General features: G+C 38.3%; 1 protein-coding gene across 4 annotated transcripts in view; it reads left to right on the forward strand.

Annotated features, from left to right (window-relative positions):
• Nucleotides 1–21,791, forward strand: part of lsamp (limbic system associated membrane protein) — a 628,278-nt gene that overhangs the window by 594,849 nt on the left and 11,638 nt on the right. For 3 of the 4 annotated variants that reach the window (XM_088638498.1, XM_088638501.1, XM_088638497.1), the window contains 3 exons: nucleotides 1,230–1,350; nucleotides 1,789–1,937; nucleotides 6,931–6,966. In XM_088638498.1, the coding sequence (XP_088494624.1) occupies nucleotides 1,230–1,350; nucleotides 1,789–1,937; nucleotides 6,931–6,966 (306 nt within the window). The remainder of the gene's footprint in view (nucleotides 1–1,229; nucleotides 1,351–1,788; nucleotides 1,938–6,930; nucleotides 6,967–21,791) is intronic. The other variant, XM_088638500.1, reaches the window with a different exon arrangement.

Consider the following 21,791-nt stretch of genomic DNA (forward strand, 5'->3'; position numbering starts at 1 on the left):
TTATATGCCTTTACACAGCACAAACATACAAACGCTCCCTCTAGCTCATTCCTAACCACTGTCCTTCGTGCTCTCTCAGTTATGGCTCCCCAAACTTCATGCACACACACACTTTGAAGCTCTGAGGTTCACTCGTTCAATTCAACAAAGACAAATGATATCAGACAAGAACATTCATAGTAATTGGAGTAGGCAGCTGCATCAGGATGCTGTGAAAGAACAGGTAAAGTTTAATTCCAGAAATGTAAAGAAAAGAAACACAACATATCGGCTGTGGAGCCTTCTTCAGGTGTGAGGGAGAGAGAAAGTAGCAGATAAATAAGGCAGGGAGAAAAAAGGTCTAAACTCAGGGAGATCAGCAGTAGTGGTGTGAAAAACCAAAATCTGCAAATGAATAGAGTAGATCTAGAAGGAGATGAGTCTGTCGTTAACAGAAGGGGGAAGGGGTGATCCTAATTTCAGAATAGGTTGGGTCTCAGGTGTTTTTCTGCAATAGGAGTTCTGAAACCCCTCTATGAGGACAACAGAGAGATGGTGGCCATTAGAGGTGAAATGGAGAACTACTGGTTTGGAGAGATCTTTGATTCCCACATCTCTGACATGGTTCCCTGAAAAATAGAAAATACATACTGTAGATGTGAAATCTTGGGCATTCAGTAACATGAAAGAAGGTGTGAATAAGACACAGGCTGCAAAATGAACTCGCCCTTAAGACACGACAGTGATATACTCAGTGTTACTCTGTGTTAGCACTGTTCATAAATGTGTGCTGCTGTACACGTCTGTTTCTGTGCGCCAGTCAATGGAATGTGTACTGAGTGTGTCCTTTTTTCTTCTCCACATGTCGGAATCGCCTGTGACCTTGACATGGGATTTCAAAATCAGGTGAGTAAAGATTTTGTGTTTGCGTGGATTTATGTGTTGTGCATGTCTATATAAAGTGACCTCATCAGCAAAGATTATTATTTGTAAATCGGTCAATACAGTCAAGGCAAAAAGGTTTATTGACCTGACAGCTATCTTGCAATTTAAGATACATTCAATATCAGGTATGCTAAATACAAGCTAATATCCTCACTTTCTGGACCATACTTTAACTACAGCATAGCTAATGTGATACTAATGCAATAGCTAATGTAATCACTGTGTAAATAACACAGATGAGCTTTGGTAAAATGGAACACAGTCTCTTCGAGGACTGGATTTTAAAACATTTCTTTTTTCTTCAGATCCACCCTTCATCAAGGATGTCAAGAGCTCTGAAACCCAGGTGGGACATACAGGAGTCCTGCAGTGCATTGCTTCAGCAGTGCCCACTCCGGAGTTTGCGTGGTACAGAGATGAAAAGAGGTAGGAGATTCTCTTGCAATTACATCGTTTTGTTACTTTAGTTATTCAGGAAGTCATTCCGTGAGGCCTGTTCCCTACTCCATTTCAGATTTCAAATTTCAGAGTCAATGTATGTTTACAGTTTGACAGTAAGGAAGTCTACACCGATTTAAAGATCCTATTTGAAACCAAAATAGGTGAACCATTATAGTTGTACTACATGTATGTACAACAGCAAGCTTGTATAGTGTGCGGCCCAGCTGTTTTGGATCTGACATTTGTTGAATTGCTATATCCTCCTTTTCTGTTGAGATTGTCACTGCTCCAAAACTAACGGCCTCTGCCCAGTTTGTCAGTTTGAATATAATATGAAAATGAGTAGAGTCCAGAGTGAAGTCCAGTTAATTTACATTTAATACAATCAAGAATTGGAACTTAAGGTTATTGCTTCCTTCCTAGACTATCCAATACCCAGGGAATCCAAATCCAGATCCTGGGATTCCGCACTATTCTGTTTGTGTCCAATGTGACCGAGGATGATTACGGCAACTACACATGTGTGGCGTCCAATAAAATGGGGATTCACAATGCCAGCCTATTCCTATACAGTAAGTATGCTTACAAATGACACTCCAGAGCTTTGAAAGAATGTCCATCAAAGGTTTAAACCTCTTCTCCTCCACAATATTGGCTAGGTTTTCTACAGCAAACACCGATCTGCATGTTAGTGCTTAGTCCCTTGGAATATTTCTGTGACTTCACAGGATATTTCTGACGTTAGGTGTAAAAGGTTCCAATATTCACCAGAGCATTTGACTGACTTTGCTTCAGCACCCAATTTGGTATTCTAAATTTGTCTTCAACAGTTTTAAGAATGCAGCTTTAATGTGTCATCTTCAGATGTAGCTAGCAACTTTTTGCACCACCTGAAAGCTTAAAAAGAAAGAAATGCATATAAGACCTGGATAGAGGTCCTCTGGATAGCAGTGAGAAACTATAGAAATTCTTATAAGCAGAATATACCAGGATCTGATACATTGGCAAGCACCTTTAATACTGGAGTTTAATAATAATAATAATTGCTTATACTTATATAGCGCTTTTCTGGACACTCCACTCAAAGTGCTTTACAGGTAATGGGGACTCCCCTCCACCACCACCAGTGTGCAGCCCCACCTGGATGATGCGACGGCAGCCATTATGCGCCAGAACGCTCCCCACACACCAGCTATCAGTGGGGAGGAGAGCAGAGTAATAAAGCCAATTCATAGAGGGGGATTATTAGGAGGCCATGATTGATAAGGGCCAATGGGAAATTTTGGCCAGGACTTAATATCATTAATATTGAAATACTTTAATACACAGTGCTAAAGGTTGATTTACGTCTGTTTTTCTTCTTTAACATTTCCCTTTTCCTCTTGTGATTATTATATACAGTATTTCATTGATTCAAAACAGAGAGGAACCTACAATAAGTGCATAGAGCAAGAGTTTCCATTCATCCACAAGCACCTCAGTTATTATCGCTTGCCCGGTACAATTATGGCACACATTTTTATGCTGTGGTTTTTCTAATTGAAGTATTTGTATCACCCAGTTTTATAAAATATACCATAGGCATATATAACATGCATACTGTATACTGTATAATATAACAGGCAGTTTTAAACTGTAACTGTAATTAATTTAAATCTCTTATTAAATAATTTATCTTAGTTTTAGCTATAATAGAAAAAAGGTAATGACTGACAGCACATCCAGTACATTGTAATCATTTCCTTTATTTCAGAAGCTATTTTTAAAAATAGCTTTCAACTCTTATAGCTGTCTTTTATATAAATACATATGATAGCTACAGCAAATAACTACATTTAAATTTGTTATTGTTTTATTATGAACTTTTCATTTTCACAAAGATAACCACACAGTTGACAGATTATAAAGATCAGCATGGTTTAGTCAGAAACATTTTTAAAAGAGTATATAACTACAACAACAAAATCAATACCCTTCCAAATGTGAAATCTGTATTTGTGTTGTGTGGGAAAATCTCAGTAGACTAAACTACTTACAGTCATTTTCCTTCAAAAGTCGTGGCTGGATTCTCTCTTGTTTCTTTGTCTAATTTATTTTTGCACAACTGTTTCAGGAGGAACTGACCAAAGTCTTAAGTTTTGAAATTTCAGTTTCATATACCTACTCCATGAGTGTTTGTAGTATTCATATCACTGGTAAATATTAATTTCTGTGATGTTTTATAAATTGATGATTTACTGTTTAGGTTTAGGTAACAGAACATCTGTCTAATAATGATTAAATATGTAAGGACCGCAAACAGTAACATCTGTTAACAGTTTCAATAGCAAAACCATTTTTACACTCAGTACTGAAGCTACTGAGATAATCCAACAAAATTCTAATCCTTATTCTACAGGGAAAAGTATTTAAAATGTGTGTATTTTTTACAGCTCAGAAAGATCCAAGTTCTAATTATCCCATTTCAACTTACCAGAGCTAGCTGTCGTTTTTTTTTTCAGTCAACTGGTGTGTAGAATGAGCATTATTAAACTGAAATTTAAGCCAAATTGCACTCCCCCAATTTAAAATGCAGTACTCTATCTCCCTGCCACTTACGTGGTTTCAGTGAATATTTTTTCATTCATAGAGAGCAGACATGCATGTGAAAGTGCTTGTCAAAAGGAAATAATGCTTACAGTGCGAGTCTTGTCACTGTCTCCAAATGCAAGGTGATCTCTGAATATTGTGGGAAGTGTTCTGAGCTGTAGTTTTTGTTCAAATCCAACAATTGTGAGTATGCAGCATACAGAAAAGATAGAAGGTAGAAGAAGGTCTGCTAGTTACTCTATCACTGACGGATGGGGATATTAAGCTAATACAAAACGCATGGAGAGTTTTTCATCTGTCCTCCACCACAGCCTCTTCTGGGCTTGGGCGAGTAAGCAGATGGATCGGTCACAGAGGAATAACTATCTAGATCCCCCGTTCTCCCCTCCATGATCAATAGCTACTGGTGCATGTGAAGAGAGTTATGTATGAGGATGAACCACACGCTCTCAGTGCCCTCAAGAGCACTGACCATGCCTGTGGATGAATCCAAGGGATATTTCTGCAATCACTCAGAATGTATATCAAAGAAAGTCACTCCGTTTGAACAGGCTGCTGAATGCCTGCAGGCCACGAGGGGTGGTGAGGTGGAATTCGTCCAGACGAAAACTTTACAAAGCGACTTGCAGAACAATGGTTTTAGATATTTTTTTCCCCGTTCTCATGATTCTTCATCTTCTGTGGTTATCAGCGGTTTGCATCCAAGAGTGGGGCAAGTGTGCTCCCACCCTGTTTGTCATTGTGAATGCTGTAGCTGTCTTACCAGAGAGATAAGCTTCCTTTCTAAGTGCTCTCTCAGCAGCCAGTGCACATGTCTTTGGGCCAGCCCATTTGCTGAGCAAGCAGTGCGCTGTTTGCTCCCTGAATGGAGTAGATAGGCAGTGAGTTATAGATCAAAGACAAGTGTTTTGTTTACCTCGATGCTCTGCCAGCGCTGTCAAAACATCACCTTTAAGGAAACATCCGTATTTCTGTCTTTCACTAAAAGTGTGAAAACAACTTTTCATGACAGTTACTGGACAGAGAGGATTACTTTGTAATGGACAAATGGTCATTATTTTCTTCCCTCTTCAAATTGTCTGCACTTGGAATTCCAAGCTTCTAAGCTAAAAAGTGTAAAAGAAACCTGCATTAAAAAAACCTGGCACCTGTAAGTTTTCAAAAGAAAGTATTTGATGAAAATTAATATTTTATTTAAAGTATTTTTCATTATTTTATTTTTGTCACTGAACCGAATGTAACATCAATTATTGAAACAATGTACAGTTTTATGACTTACAATTTAGGAGAGATAGGAGCTAGAGACAAACCAAAACGTAGTAATAAATATTTCAGCTTTGCAAGGTCATAACTGTTTTTATAAAGTATAAATCAAGTAAAGCTTATATTAATGTTTTGTCAGCTTTTTATGCTTTGCTTACTTGTTCCTTTGTCATACATTTTCAAGTCAGAACCCTTAAGCTCTGTACTACATTAGCAAATCGCTGAAGAACAGCTTGATGCTACAGTATAGCTTAAACTGAAGTTTCTATTAAAATCAGAAATCGTTAGAGTGGGAACTGATGCATGGATTACAGATGCCAAATATTGTACAGAGTGCGATTTAACCATCAGAAAGGAAGCCTCAGTTGTACTTTAAAATTTATGCAACTGTCAGCAATACAAAAATCTGAATTCTTTTTAGTAGGCAATTTTAATTCTTCTTTAGATAGTGTAATAAAGTATTTTAACAATAATACTTTTAATATTTTCATGGTCTGTTTTTATATCTTGTTTCTGTTACAGAGTGCCACTGTATTTTAAATCAAGTGGCTGTTTTTTATTATTTTGTTATTTCAATTGGTGTTATTGTTACGGAAAGGTACTTACAGTATTACTGAAGGTTAGGAGAATCCGAGAGGAAACCCATTAAAGGATTTCAAGGTAATTTGGGATCCTAGGAAAAGTATGCCATGCTTACAAGCCTGGAAAAAAAATCTGTGGTGGTATGACATAAAATAAAACTGGGATTGTTTCCATGTGTATGTGGCTTTTGTGGTATTTGATTAAATCAACTTGAGAGGGTTTACACCTGTGAAGACAGGAGTCATACTGTCTTGAATGTCTCCTGCCAACATGGAACAGAATGAGGGTGTGTTACCTCTGCAGATGTCACAATTAAGCCATTTGTGCAAAGACAAGGACATGATGAAGTACAATCGCAAATAAAGTAGAAATAAATGGGTTAATCCCTCTAATTAGACATATCACACTGAAATTAAGAATTTCACTGCTGATGGGTTTGTAAATTCAGAGCCCACAGTGAAAAACCCTTTCACTTTATTGTATGCAATTAATTAATCCTCTGATGAATGCTTGGTATTTAAAACACAATGAAAAGACAGCCAGCTTCCTGATATGTTATTTGCCTGTTCTACAGAAGGAACTTAGTCTGTGGAAGTCGAGGTTCTGTAGGAGCCAAGTCCTTTCAGGAACACCTACAATGAAAGTTTGAAAATAAAAATGGAAGTAAAACAAAGCAGTAACAGAATAGGCTTTTCAAGGGTGATTTAACTTCTAAATCTAATTAGAAACTACTGTATAACCCTGTCAGCCTGGAAAAAATGAACTCGAAGGCCATTCTTTGTTGGAATAACTACTGCAAGTAACACTATTCAGACTTTGTTTCACTGAGCCGCAGTTTCAAGGTAACATCTGCCTTTACCATTCAGATATTTTATATGTCTGAAAATCTTAAGATTTTCAACTTGATGGAAATTAAGGCAAGAAGGCAAGAACATGAGAACAATGCCAGAACATGTTCTTGACCCAGCACTTAAATCTTGTCACATGGAAAGCTTTGATGAGAAATTAAAAAAAAATGATACTCGTACAATGCAGCCACTAAGCTGTGACATGTACATGTAAGTGACATGTCGATGTATTTTATCAAATATCTGGAACTGTTGAACACAAAATGTTTTTATTCCCCTCTAGAGGCTGTTTTACCCACTATCAAATACCCTGCTCGAGGTCAGTATGGATTAATTCTGTACTAACAATCTGAATGTTCACGTTAGATTTGACTGTGAAAAGAAAATGGATGTTAAAGGAAGGGTTTGCACTCTAAGCTTCCAATCAGTAGGAGCTTTGAAAGCAGATATCAATGGCCCTTATGTTTATTCATAAACTAGAAACTTTGGCTGACTGTTAGTCAGTTAGATCTACTCATGAGCAGTGAAAGCTCCAAAACTCCTAATGTCTGACACCGATTGTTTTGGCAGTTCACACAGTGTGTCGGCTTCTGTCGAAGAGCAAACCATAGCTGGCAGTTTGTCCAGCCAAATTAAACAGCTCTTTGTGATCATTGTTCTTGTTGCTATCACAAATCGTGCCCTGCAAATTCCACTGAAGGAAGACTTTGCATATTTACCGTGAACATTCAGCACAACACAAAAAGAGAGGTAGATGGAAACCTGCTCTTTAGAACTACAGTAGCTTTTCGTATCTTTTCATAGAAACTAACACCTGGGGTCTTGAATTTCTGGAATGTACTCCACAGCTGTATTTAAAATGTCACTTGTCTCATCTACATTTGCAGTGTTCCAGTGAATTGAAACATCTGGATGAAGTTCGATTTATTACTGGGCCAAGTAGTCCACAATTCAATGCGTCTCCAGCTGCAATACATCCAGGATGACATGTTTTCAGGCCTTGGAAGACACTAGATTCAATTACACGCAATGACAAGTCCAGGCCAAGAATTACTGTAGGTCTGATGCATTTTAAATGAGTACATGCTCATTTTAAACAGCTGCTAGCTATGTAGCCACATTTTAAATATTCAAAACCATAGTTTGTTGGACAGCTTAATTTGATCACGAGGAAATAGAAACCAGACTGGAAATGCATTGCAGATGGAACAGATGACACTTTAACTTCGTTCTTTATACATCTGTTGGTATTCTCAAGGCAAGAACTATCTTCCTTGGTGAAATGTATCCGTATGTACAAATTTTCATTTCAGGGATGCTTTTCTGCGTTTTGCGCATCATGTAAAACAGTGGCATGCTTGCCTGATTTTCCATGACTGTCACATACGGCTTTAGGAGCGGTGTTACACCAATTTTATCCTCATCCTGTGTTACTGTGGAAATGGGACTGAATAATTGCCTGTTTTTGCTCTTTAAAGAAGGATGACACAGAGGTGGAAAGAGTTACAGTATATGTGATGCATAAAAATGTGTTTCTTTCCAGCTCATGAATACTCTCAACCACATACTCAGAGCTGTAGATTCATAATGCATCAGTTTCAACTCTGCCATGTATTTAATAATGACTGTGAAGGAGTCTGGTGTGGGGACATGTAAATGGAAGACATCAGTGTAAGGTGTCCCGTTTCCTTGCGTTACCGATGCCAGATTTAGCAAACTCATTAACTGCTACACTGTGCTCTGTCGGCAGTTACACTTGCCATTCTTATAAACATGAATGACAGAAACAATTGGTAGTATGGAGCTATATAGTCTTGAATTTCCAACTCTGAAATTGCTTGGGTTGTTTTTAATTATGTAGAGAAGAAAAAAAACACCTTTTTCAAGCATGTACAGCACTACAGCCAAAGAACTAATTTTTTTGAAAGTATTGCCAGAAGCATTTTTATTTGCAGTAACAAAGTTCAAACTGAATGATGGATGTCAAGTTTCAGACAGAATGCCGGTAGAATTTAAAAGCTTGAAGCAGAAAACATTTTCAATCCGAGATCTACAGGGGTAGTGAATAATTACGCTAATTACCACAATGTGTTCCTTAATGTAATGTATGTGTTTTAGAGGTTGAAAATGTTCAGTTGTAAATAAAAAATTGATGAGGTGAGGGTTTACTACACTTCTGAAAAGCATTACAGTCAGACTGAACCAACTTTGCATGCCCCCCTCTTTCACATTAAGAGTGATCTTCTGGTGCTTCACAAGAACAGTCTTATGTATTGTTCTGGTCACTAAAAAATATATGTGAGCCTTGTCCTACTTTAACAGTTGCACTCCAGTCCTTTGTCTCCTTGGGGCCTAGTTGACATCTGTCAGGCGTAATTACTCTTTGGTTTTCCGTTCATGACTAGCATGTCTTCACTTATAAACTAAAATGGCAGTCACCTGCTCTCTGCACATTATACTGCAAAGGAATGTGGCCTTGCTCACCTTCTTTGGTCTTTTAAGCAGGATTAAGCTTCATTTTTTTAGTTTAATCAGTTTTACCTTTCTTGATTTTTGTCTTGATTATTATACATGGCGTTTCCAGTATACAAAATGTGTAAATCTCAGAACTGCATTTCGCAGCACAGCTAGGGTCTACTGACAGAAGGCAGCAAAGTGTCTGGAGAGAAAGGGGAGTGTTGTTCCAAACTGACCGATAATTTACACTTTTTGTTAGGATTCTCCAGGACTGTCCTGCAGTTATTGGCAAATTTGTTTTAAATTATATAATAGGGATTCCAGTTTTATATTCGCCAAAGGTCTGGGAGCAGTCCCAGACAACTATATTCATGTTGGCTGTGTGAGACAGGGAACAGTGTGGTAATCCAGTTATGCTTTTACATACAGTGTGTGCTAGCCATCAAAAAGCCAATGTGATTCCTTAGGGAGTGTTTCAGGGTGCATCAGCAATATCATTTCATGGATCAGTGCTGTGATTTGAAAGAATGGGGTTCACAGAGAGTTCTGTTGTTGCCTGTTGTGATTCTGTCCTAAGGACAAAACAATAGCAGTGAAGTGCAAAAACACTTCTTAAGTCCATGGCTAAACAGATTATACAGTGCCATGGTGAAACAGTATGAGCTGCGTATGCTTTGCACCTTTTCAGTATTTGGAAAAAAATATACTGTAACTGCGTTTGTGGGTAGGTGTCACGTTTTGCACTAACAAGGGTTGACATGAGAGATTGTGAAAAGTGCAACATCTCACTACGATTACGCTTCTTTCTGCCTTTGGTATCTGTCTCCTTTCTCTGAAAGTTTTGTGAAATTATATTTATAATAGCATCATTAGGGCCGATTGAATAAAGGAAATATTAAGGGTTTTTTTTTCTTACCATTTTTCTATACAGTTGCTGTATATATTCGTTGTTTAATCAATGAACACTTCTGTAGCCAGGAGCTTTTCATTTGAATATGCTTCAGCTCATAAAATATAGATTTGGTTTAGTTGAAATGGAAAACACAGGTCTGTGACATTAATGTATTACATACTGCATTTCAAGAATAAATTATCAGAATTTGAAGGCATAGAATATTTCTGATATTCAAATATGAATCTATATGAAATAAAGAAAGTAGAGACAACGATATGGAATATTTTTACACACTGAAATTAGAGATGATATTGCATAATTTAGCCATTTTCACCATAGGGTGTTCTGATGTGAGATCTTTCCCTGGATTGTGATAACAACAGAGCATACAGGAGAAACAACATTGAGACATTGTATTTCAATGAAGTCTTTTGCCTTTCAAATTGAGCAACATCATGAAAATGAAGTCAGCAAGAAACCACTTGAACTCTGGAAAGAGTTCTCAGGATTTCAGACACATCAGGAGTCTTGCACGTTGTGATCAATTAATTGTTCACAGGGAACATTTTATAGTAACATCTTTCTGAGACTAAGGAGTTTACTGGAACATATTTTTAATCTCTACAAACAGAGCAATTCCATCTTTAAGCCAATTAGTATGTTTAAAAAATATAATGAACTTCTTAGAACTGTTATCAAGTATGTTTCTTAGAGTTTGCATGAGTAAGAAATCATTCTGGAAATCAACATAGAAATAATATAATTTTGTTTGACTTCCTTGGGTTAGTGTAAATATGTGTACGTTTTCTGCATATTAATCAATTTTGTAGAGCTGGCCTTGTTTGGTGTAAGTCTTCAGGCATTGATGGCTAGTTTATTCAAATTGGAAAAACTTATGGATGTAAAAAACTTGATCAGTTCTGTACTGCTGTATATCTCAGGTTTTGTGGAAATGCCGCAGGTTGATGAGCCAGCTGCGTGCACATGTGAGAGACGACTACAAAGGCACTGTCTGACTAAGAGGTGTTTGTGCTGACAGTTTGTGCCTTGTGGCCATGGTACAGATTGGCATGACTGGATCCACTTGTTAAGTGTGCCTAAGCCCTTCAGCCATGTACGTGAACAGAAACTCCTGGAACTGAGGCGTATGACATAGTCTGTAATGTCGCCTTGTGTAACAGAGATGTGGACCAGTTGATTATTGAGTCACTAGGCTCCGCCAGCTTCAGAATTCACAATCTGACGGGCAGGAAGTGTCTATTCAGCAAAATCATGGAAAAAGCACAGAGAAGAGAATGATATGATTAAGAAGTTTTTCATTCCTGATGTAAAAAAGAGCTAATGTTGGTACCCAAGAAGCCAGCAGACTGCGATGGACCACAGAGAGACATGCCCAAGACTCAGTGGAATCTGGTTCAGTCCTCTTTATTTGTTAATAGTATTGTAGGACCGTTCTAGATGTTAATGTGCATGTTTATTAGGGAAATATCAAATTAAATTAAATAAGTTTGCATCACCATTTTAGTTTTTGACAACCTTATTTCTCTGAGATGGTAGTGCAATTAATTAAATGCCAGAATTGTTTATATGAACTGAATAGATCTCACAGATGTCACTTTTTTATTCTAATTATCTTCTTACAGTAATGGCACAATCCTTGGTAGTTGACTGGGTTCAGTGTGTATAAAAGTCCTATGTGACTGGATTGCAAATAGAGCCGGAGTCTGTTGATTAAAGAGTTTGTATGTCAGTATAACCACCAGCAGCTTTTGTTTCACATTCACTCCCTTCGATAATAATTTAAAAATGCCGAATGTTCTTCATAGCAAAGTCTTAAATGTTTCTCTTCTGGCACCTAGAATAAACTGCTTGTGCTGTGACATAATACTGCAAAGTCTAGCAAAGCCACCAAGGAGTACATCAAAATGAAAAGCCTCAGGCACAGTAAGACCAGCACAGGTGCTGTTCAGAAAGTTTTTGGAAGCATCTGTGTGAAAAGATTATATTCTCTCCCCCAAGCATTGTGTCTTAGCCTACATTTTTTTTGTAACCAACATCCCAGCAAATTGAGTGGAGAGCAAAAATGAGCAAAATCTCCGTTCACGATATACTGATTCATATGTTTTATTTATATCAGGTAGCAGGAGAGTTAATGCTTCTGCCTCTGTGGTCTTGTGTCCTGGGCTTGATTCCAGACTGGGATGCCTTCAGTATAGATTTGTCATTTCTTTCTCCGTTTTTCTCTTTTTGGTTTGCCTTCATTAAGAAAAAGGGGTACCCTTCTCTGCCCTAAATCCCTGCCTAAATAACGTGAACTTTAAATTAACTCTCTCATAATTTTTCCACTTTGTGTGGTTCATTGGTTTGTTATGTGAGACAGCACGGTCAGCTTCTGGTAGGGATTGTCTACTGGGTTCTCTTTACAGAACTATTCAGATAACCTAAGCTGCCGCAAGGGTTTCGGATAGTCTTTAGGTTAAAGATTCAGGTGGGCCTGTTCAAGTGGAACACTAGATGTGAGTGGAGAGATATTAGACTTCAGCCATGGGCTGAAAAAAATCCAGACGGTAATGAATAATGTCTGTTGGCTGGATGAACGTACTGGCTTAAAAAGCATCGTGTCAGAGCAACAGACCTTCACTTTTCATCAGTTTTCAAGTCAACACTCAACCTTTTGCCTCAGGTTAATTAAATGTATCGAAAGGGTTCAATGCAAGTTGTTTTCTCCATAACTTTCGCAGTCCGCAGAAAACTACTCTTTTTTGAGTCTGAAATTGCGGTTCAATCCTCTGTAAATGCTTCTGGAATCTTGAAGTAGCCTGATACCTAATTAAAGAAAAAGAAAGAGCAAAATCGATGGCCACTGATCTATACTAAGGTCGTACAAGCAATCTGAAGTTGCTTTAAAAACGAGTGTTTTTTGTGTTTTGCACTGTATGCTCACACTCCTAGACCATTAAAATAAGGTTGTTCGAATCAGTTTGCCTTCAGGCTGTTGTAAATGGGTGCATTAGCAGTCGGCATTCCTGTCTGAAACCGGATATTTTCCAATATTTCCTGCCATGTATTCTTGTTTGGTTTAACACTTGCAGCTTTCTGTCAATTACCTATCGACTCAATTATAGGGTCGTTTCTTCCATCACAGCCTTTCGCTCTGATTGTTAAGTTTCCGCTTGCAGTCTTAACCAGCGCTGGCAGTCTCTCTCTTCACAGCAGTGTGATTTTACTTGGCAGCTTAAAGCCTCTCATATGGCAGGTGAATATGCCAAAAACAACAGAACACTTGGCTAAGAATGGAAAGAAGAAAGGTATGTGGGAAAATGAATGCTATGCTATTTTTAGGAAAATACTAACACGAGCAAAGTTACATTACTTCCTTCTTGATTTGAAAGTGAGACACATTATTGAACACAACAGAATGTGACAATCACTTGTGCTGATTTTTTACATTAATTATCTGCATGAAAGTTACTTTCACGTCTTAATGGCATGATCCAGTAGTCGACGGGAAGGTGATTGCTTTTTTTTCCATAGTTAGCTTTCGATATCGAGGTTTTAGTTTTTCTTACAGAGAACAGGACACCTCCAAGGCAAAAGTGAACAAAAACAATTCTTCTATGTGAGGTCAATCACTTGTTTATGTTGGTAAAATATCACTTTATGCTTTTCAATATTCAGACAGTATGTTGGCCTTCCATACCGCATTGATCAAATAACGTGAACCGACACAGTAACTGAACTGTCTTTTACAATAAAAGACAAACTGTCTTTTATGAAGAGCAATCAGCTCACGTTTGTGGCTAAGAGTTCACGTTTGTGGCTAAATTTTAGTCTTTGTTTAATTTCTGTAGATCATAACTTGTGAACGAATTATCTCCAATGGACCGTGTTCCTTTCAACTCAGAAGGCTGTGATTTTGTGTTGGATGTTTTCTTTCAGATACACATTCAGAATGATATCACCCTTCACATTCTGAAATTGAATCCATGCTTTATCTCTTCTGGAAATGTTTTTTTTTTTCCAGAGGTCTTACTGTGTTTTAATTGAAATCTGCAGTGTGCTTTCCCAGCACAAAATGACCTGTTCTGGGAGGGTGGCTCTCAGTTTGTGTGGGAGATTTCTCTTTCTCAAGACAGAGCTGTTCAGCCCTGTAGCATTCTCATCAAAGGAGAACATGGTTTCCTTGTTGCTAAACACAGACCCTAGGGCTGGTACAGAAATTGCAATCTAAATTAGAGCTGGAGAGTGGAGCTGATAAAGTGCATTGAACATTACAAGGTCAATTTTAGTCTGTAGTTCTCCCTGAACCTGTCCTTCCCTTCACAGATTAGAGTCATTTTATTTCATCATTCATTTTAAACATTTTTCTTTCTTTCAAATCTATGACTTGAGGTTACCACTGCACAATATAAAAATAAATGAGAGAGAATTCAAAGGGAGACCTGTAACATGTTTTTACCTTTTGGCAAAACAGTATTTGCACCTATTATATTGGGAAATTTCTTACTTTATTAAAAATAAAAATCTTTCAGTGAATCATTTTCTCTCTCAACTGAAGATAATCCATCAAAACAGCAAACCCATAGTAACAGTAGTAGAATGAAAGGAAATTAATTCAGCATGCAATGATTTTGACTTAGATGTCTCATGTTTTATGCACTTGGTAATTTTGAATTACTTGGTGATATACGACTGTTATTGTGCTATTTTGTGGTCTAATGCATTGGCTTTGTTCAAAGCAAGAGGCTCATTCCTGAAAACCAGTTATATACTGTAGCTCAGTGACACCTCTGGGGCTGTTGCAACAACAAATAAAATACAAAAATTTAACCTTTAGCTTTTTAGTGGCATCTGGGAAAGATTTCCTGTTTCAGCCGTGTCATGAGTAGAACCCCTGCAAATCCCTAACGTAAAACATTTTTATATCCTAGAGATTATTCCTGTAAATTTCATGATGAAGAGCCTTTAAAGCCATTCATCGGTGTCTCCAGCTCACAGTTTAGGCACTGTCATCCGAGGCCTTGAGTTGAAAATATGGCGCTAGCAAAAATCAATCAACAACTTAAATGCTAAAATTTAACCCTTTCCCAATTTCACGAGGGGAAATAGTTCCTGTTCTTTCCTTTCAACTTTTTTTTTAGTTTCTCAAAGTGTATACTGACTGTGCGTGAATGTTTGTTCATTTAAACATAGAAAAATAGGATTAGAAATTGTCCAAGTGGTTTGTATTTACAAATGTAGCTTTGCTCCAGGTACACTTAGTTAGACACTTTTCATACTGGGTCTACAAAGGCAAGGTTGGGCCCTTATGTGCTTTACTGTTGTGTCTTATACTGGTGCAACTCAGATGGCATTGCCTTCAGGTCTGTATCTGAGCACCTCATTTCTGCTTCACCCTTAGCTCTGCTCTCGACGCCCTTTGTGCTCTTGAGCTCTGCTCATTGTTGGCACAGCCATTCCTTTTATTTGACTTCTTAATGAGAAACGCATGTATTCTCAGCCAGTGTTTACAAATGGCAGATCGACATTAGAAAGCTGGCAACACACCTGAGCAGTGAGATTAGGACCCACCTACAGTCTTTAAGGAGAAGTGCTGCCCGTTCTTGTTTCTGTCGTAAGTCTGGTCTGAGAAAACAGGATTCAAATCTTTAGTCTTTGGGAATTGCATGATTCACCATTGCAAATGTGGAATTTCAAGGATCAGAAGTCATGGCTTTGATTTTATTCCATTTTGGGAATCGACGCACGGGATGCATCAGCTAAGTTTCTTGTGCTTTCTCCTTTCTCTCCTACCTCTCAAGGCAGGATGTTCCACATGGTTCCATTCAATTACAGTGCTTTTTCAGCTGCTGCCCTGCACCATCCCACTGGAGACCCTTTAGACTCATCACATGTCATTTTTGCCAGTGGTTAAATGTACAAAATTTCAGGTAGCACTCCTTCTGTGAATAAGTTTATTAGAAGAAAAGGAACACAGGCCTCTAATCAGTGACAGTCCATGTAGTTCATTGGCAACTGGGGAGACTGATCCTTTTTTATTAATCTTCTGCCCAGCTGGTTCCCACTTTTGAAATTCATGGTGTGGACCAGGGTCCTGTCAGGCAGTGAGCTCTCTCTCCATGTAATAGCTGCCGGCTGCACACTGAGACTGCTCCTATTAAAACCCAGACCCCCAGGGAGCCACCTTGAACTTCTTTTAGAAAAGGATAAACGCTAGAGGAGTTTGGGAAGTTTGTCATAAGGACACATAATAATTCCTTGCATTTTCATCCCAAAGGAACCCCAGGTGCCTGGCATACAGGAGGGGCGTTTCAGTCATGGCATGAACCCCTGCAAGCCCTAACTGAAGCGTTTTCTATATCTTAGAGACAGTGACGGTAAAGTTCATGATGAAGAGCTTTTAAAAAGGCATCATTGCAGACACCAGCTCACAGTCCAGTCATCCAGGTTCATGAACTGACAATATGATACACAAAGTAGAATATTTGCTGAACACATTGCATGTTATGTTCTTTTATTGTCATTATTATTATTATAAAGTGCTTAAGTATATACAAAATTGAGATATTTTAATAGGATTAAGAGTTTATTTTCTTCTGACTCACAGCCTTGATGCTTACAGATATTGATATTGCATAACTTCTGTTCAAACAGTTGACTATTTTACAGATTGAGCTTTTCATTCCATCATTTTAAACCGTTTACATTGCTAAAATTCAAACTTTTCATTATTTGGTAACATAGGAAACTGTAAATGATGTCTCCAAGCTAACATCTCAGTGGTGCACAGAATAACAGAATGTGTGGACTTTGATGAGTCCAGGTTTGTATACATGTGTTGTAATTCATGTATTGGAAACTTTTCTCTTTGGTGTCATGCATAAGTTCAATGAGTAATCCAGGTGGCCACTGTTTCCTCAAAGTGCTTTTCTGTTGATCACACACTTAGATCAATGCTATGATGCATCAATGCATTTTAATGGAGCAGCTTTAGAATCTGGTCTAAAAAACACCAATCGAAGGAAAAATGTAGATACATTTATTTTCAAAAGCAAAAACGAAATAATACTTTCCAGTTTCCCCATTTGCCTGTAAGCTTTCTACAGAGACGTTGATTGATTAAAAATGATGGCAAAAAAACCTGGTTAAAACTGTTAGCAGGCAAGAAAGTAAATACCACTGTGTAGCCACCAGATGTCACTAGTCTTCCATGCACCCCTTGTTATCCTGCTTTGTACACTAAATTGTGCAGCGTAATGCTGTTACCTCCTATGCATTCATGAATGCATAAAAGAGTACACATTACCCTTTACATTGCTGCTCTCCGCAGGGAGGACGTGCCTAACTAGCTAAATGGTCTCTGAGCTGTCTGATCAATTCCACTATTGTCATGGAAAGGCGCATATGTTATTCTAGTACTTGAATGAGCCACATACATAATAGAGTAGGAGCGAATCTGAATTAGGCATTAATAAGATTTCTGCAGAAAATGGCTTTTTATACTCAGCCTTCAAATGGACAGTAACATTTCAAATCAATGATTTAACTGTGTGCAAGCACTGCTACCTAAGGAAGGCATTTTTGTGGCACTGTTAAGCATATTCTTGTGACTGATTTTCTCTTGCTCTTTAAGCCTGTCATTTGAACACATCTGATATTTTAATGTTAGCTTGATGTGAAACTGTTATGAGGAAAAACTTGACAAATTAAGGTGAAAGGAGCTTTTTTTTTGGTTCTGCAGTTTTGTTTCTTATACAGTATGTACTGTACGTGGTTCATTGATATGAAAAAGAAAAAGGATAAAGCCAACAAGCGCTCCTCCACCGATCATTAACCAATCGACACCTTTACAAATGTAATAGCCCCAGAGTGAAACACAGGGCTGGAGGCGGAATGCAAATTTATTGCCCAAGCACTAGGGGGAGTAACTTGTGCCATGCAGGAGATTTTGAAGTAAAAGTATTCACTGGGGTACAATCCTTTCTGCACCAGCACCTCCACTCACAGCAGCCCAGACAGAGAAGTGAGAAACTGTTTCACCCTCTGAATTAAGGGAGTAAATTTAGGAAGGCCAGATTAAAAACTTCCTGTGAGGAATTTAGCCAGGCCACCAGGGTTAACACCCCTGCTCTTATCAACAGCATTAGGACCTTTAAACACCAAGCAGTCAGGACCTCTGTTTAGCATCCCATTCATATCACCACATCTCCTACAGCACAGCGTCTCTGGACAGGAGACTGAGGAAATGGTTTGGATATTCTGGTCCAGATGGATGAGTGCCTCCTATTGATATGCCAGCAACACATACCGCAGCCAGCTGGATTTCCTTAGACGTCTCCCATCCCAGTACTGACCTGCAACAGCCTTGCTGCTGAGATTCGGGCAGGCTAGAAGGTGGTCCTGCCGCTGTTAGAACTGTCAAATGAGGTTCAGTGAATTTGTGTGAAACTGATGGCTGCAGAGCAGTTGATGAAATCTGCTGACCCATCATTAGACACTAACATGCCTTTTAAGAAGCCATTTATTCTACTGATTGGACGTTCATTAATCGTGGATGGAAAAAATCCAACGGAAATCTGAACATCTGCACATCTTTCAAGCACCGCTAGACAAAGGGCATGGCAATATGAGCTGGAGTTGTATCCAAGGGAGGTGGAGATAAGGAGTGTGGATGCAACAGTGCCCACCCGTGACTCAGAAACTCACATCAGCAGCTTTGTCATCTTTATTGTTCTCAAGCATTCTACACAAGGTGCTCTAAGTGTTTAAAGCAGACACACTGGTCATTTCCAAGAACTAATGAGAAAAAAGAATACATTTTAGAATAATAAAGTAATAAATCGACCAACAGCAAGACAAACAAAGGATATTAAATAATGCTGTTTGCTGTCTGCCTCTTTATTCTTACTAAAAGAAAGTCCACGACTCTTTGATGTTAAAATCAGTACTTTTTCAATAATTAGTTCACTGAGCTCCATCCGTGGTTTCTGTTTTTTAACCCCTTAGGGTAAAAAGTTAGGTTGTATATTTGCTATTTTTTCCTTAAGACACTATATCATCCTGACTACATCTGGTACTGTACATGCGGTACTGGTGCAGGTGCCTCTCACAGAGAATAGCTCTTCAAAACACTGTTCCACTCCAATGCTGTCCTGCAGCACAAACTGTTTATGATACTGTATCAACCTGCACATTTTCAATGCTCTGCAATCCTGCAGAAGCAGGACATTCAGCTTCCTTCCCAACTTTTTCGTGTCGCTGAGATTCACTCACAAAGACTCACAGACGGTGTGCTATCAGACTCAGATTCAATTGTGTAAATACCTGATAGATTGGTGAGTCTTTTCTTGCAGGGTGGAAAAGTGAGCTTATAGAGGTGGGTTAGAGGGGGTACTGCATCACAGTGCATCCTGCTAAAGAGCAATTAGAGGTAAATTCCATGCTGGAAAGTAAAAAGGAAGATTAAGACAGAACATATCATTTTGACTGTGGAGCTTCCTTCCAGTGTATTTCTATATAGAGACTATATAGAGATGTAGCACCACCTGTTGCTCATATAGGGAGATTGCCATAGCTGCAATATTAACTTCTTGTTAATAGATCAGTCCTGGGACCAAACATATTTTAAGGCGCTGTGGCATGGCTTGATAAATAAAATTCCCAAAAGTACACAATATTGAGATTTACCCTTTAAATGTCAGAACAAAATTAAATCTTAACCTTTATTTTGGGTTACATCTCACCATGCGCTCACTGTACTACCCATGTTTGGTCCAATTATAAGGAGACAGTCGGTGTATCCCTAACAAAACAAGTCTTCAGTCAATGCAGTTGGAGTTATAAAGTCTGCTCCTTTCCCATCACACAATCTTCACATTCTGTTTTCTGATTCATTAATGGGGTTTGCTGGCATGGTGCTGACATTATTGTAATAGGAGGCAATCCTATCAAAACTACTCCCTTTTCTTCATTTATATACCCTGAAAGTGATTCATAAAATAATTTGATGGCTTTTACTGGCATGAAAAATAGCACATACCCAGCTGCTGTCGGTAATAGCATAGGCTGTCAATGAGAACTGTTGGTATTATTTTTTTTCATGTGATTGATGTGTTAATGTTTGGCATGATCATTTTGTTGTTGTTAGCATGTTTATCTAGGGCATGTGCTGTTGTGTCAGCAGGGAAGTGAAAATGTTCATTTCAGACAGTAAGATGGGTACAAATAACCCTGACTGTTAAATCTTTCAACTTCATTTCAGTGGCCCCCTACCTTTAAACAACATCAAAATCACTCACTGTTCCTGATCACGATATAAGACATTAAGCTTAAAAAGATACCTTTACGTCTTAACCAGGGCTAGGCTCGGTGGTTATGGTTACGCTTGTGGCTGGAAGGTTGCCGGTTCATATCCCACGGCCGGTAGAGGAATCCTGCTCTGTTGGGCCCCTGAGCAAGGCCCTTAACCCCAACAGCTCCAGGAGCACCATAGAAATGGCCGACCCTGCACTCTGACTGCAAGTTTCTCTCCCTGTCTGTGTGTCTCATGGAGAGCAAGTTGGGGCTTGTGAAAAAAAGACAAATTCCTAATACAAGAAATTGTATATGGCCAATAAAGGTATCTTATCTTATAAAGGTTAAAACATCATGGAATTGCTTGCTCAACTTGCCAATTCCCTGCATTTCCTTTCTACTACATTATCTCAGAGCTACTTGGGATTGCATTCTGGGATACGCCTTTTGTTCATGTTTATAGAAGAATCAGTGATAGCATTTGTCATAGTAAACTATTTATCTGCGATTGATCTTGCTATTAGGTTTTATTCCTTTTCCATATTATTGATCAGTTTTGTGTCTCCGATTGTCATTTGAGAATACGGGTTGTATATATCTTTCATGACCAAAGAACAGCACTTACTTTTGGTAGTTTATCACCCGATTTGTTGGCTGTTTTATAAGACCGATTTCAGTCGCGGAGGTGCACCCCCAGTTGTAAGGGGGAACAGCACTCAGCCCCTCTTGTTCACCTCCAGATGTGTTTCCTATTTGCTGTTGATAGAAAAGGCTCTGTGCAACTCTTTGTTACTTCAGAAACTTCTAAAGTATCATGAAATATAAAACAATAAATTGTTTTTCTTATTTCTTTATATTTTTATATTTTTTGTCACAAAAGAGAAATTTGACTCTTTAAATGAAGAGTTTAATTAAAGCAATAATTCCTTTTTTGAGGGAAAATGAAGCACTACAACAAGGCAAAAGCAAAGTAATGTAATGATTAACACGTGTGATTCTTTTTCCACATAGCTTTTTTTCATTTGTGTATGCTAATTTTAATACCTTCAATCACAATCACTTCAAAGCAAATGAAAATGGCTGCATTGATCTATGCATTGATATTGCTACAGTATATCATAGTTGCATTCATATCTGTGTCCAAATATATATATTTTATACAGTAGATGCAGGCATCATTTTAACTACAGATAATTTATAACACTTCTTCACAAGCTCTTCTTTGAGAGTGGCAATGTCTTCTTTTGTTGCCTTTCTTTGATGTTGTTTTGAATACAACAAGCTTGTATCACAATGCAAACCTCACTTGGATCTGACTCGTCAGAACTGGACAGTTTCATCCACATACAGACTTCTTCTAAACCAATCCAGTCCCACACCGGTGCGACATTATTTATCCTCAAGGCGGTTTTATGAGTGAGGAAGGAAAGCATTGGAAGTCATTGTTTTTAATGGCTCGACCTTGAAATACCATCTATTATGAACAACCCCCAATATCT

The sequence above is a fragment of the Lepisosteus platostomus genome, chromosome 7 (genome assembly GCF_059453375.1).
Source record: "Lepisosteus platostomus isolate fLepPlt1 chromosome 7, fLepPlt1.hap1, whole genome shotgun sequence".
Taxonomy (NCBI): domain Eukaryota; kingdom Metazoa; phylum Chordata; class Actinopteri; order Semionotiformes; family Lepisosteidae; genus Lepisosteus; species Lepisosteus platostomus.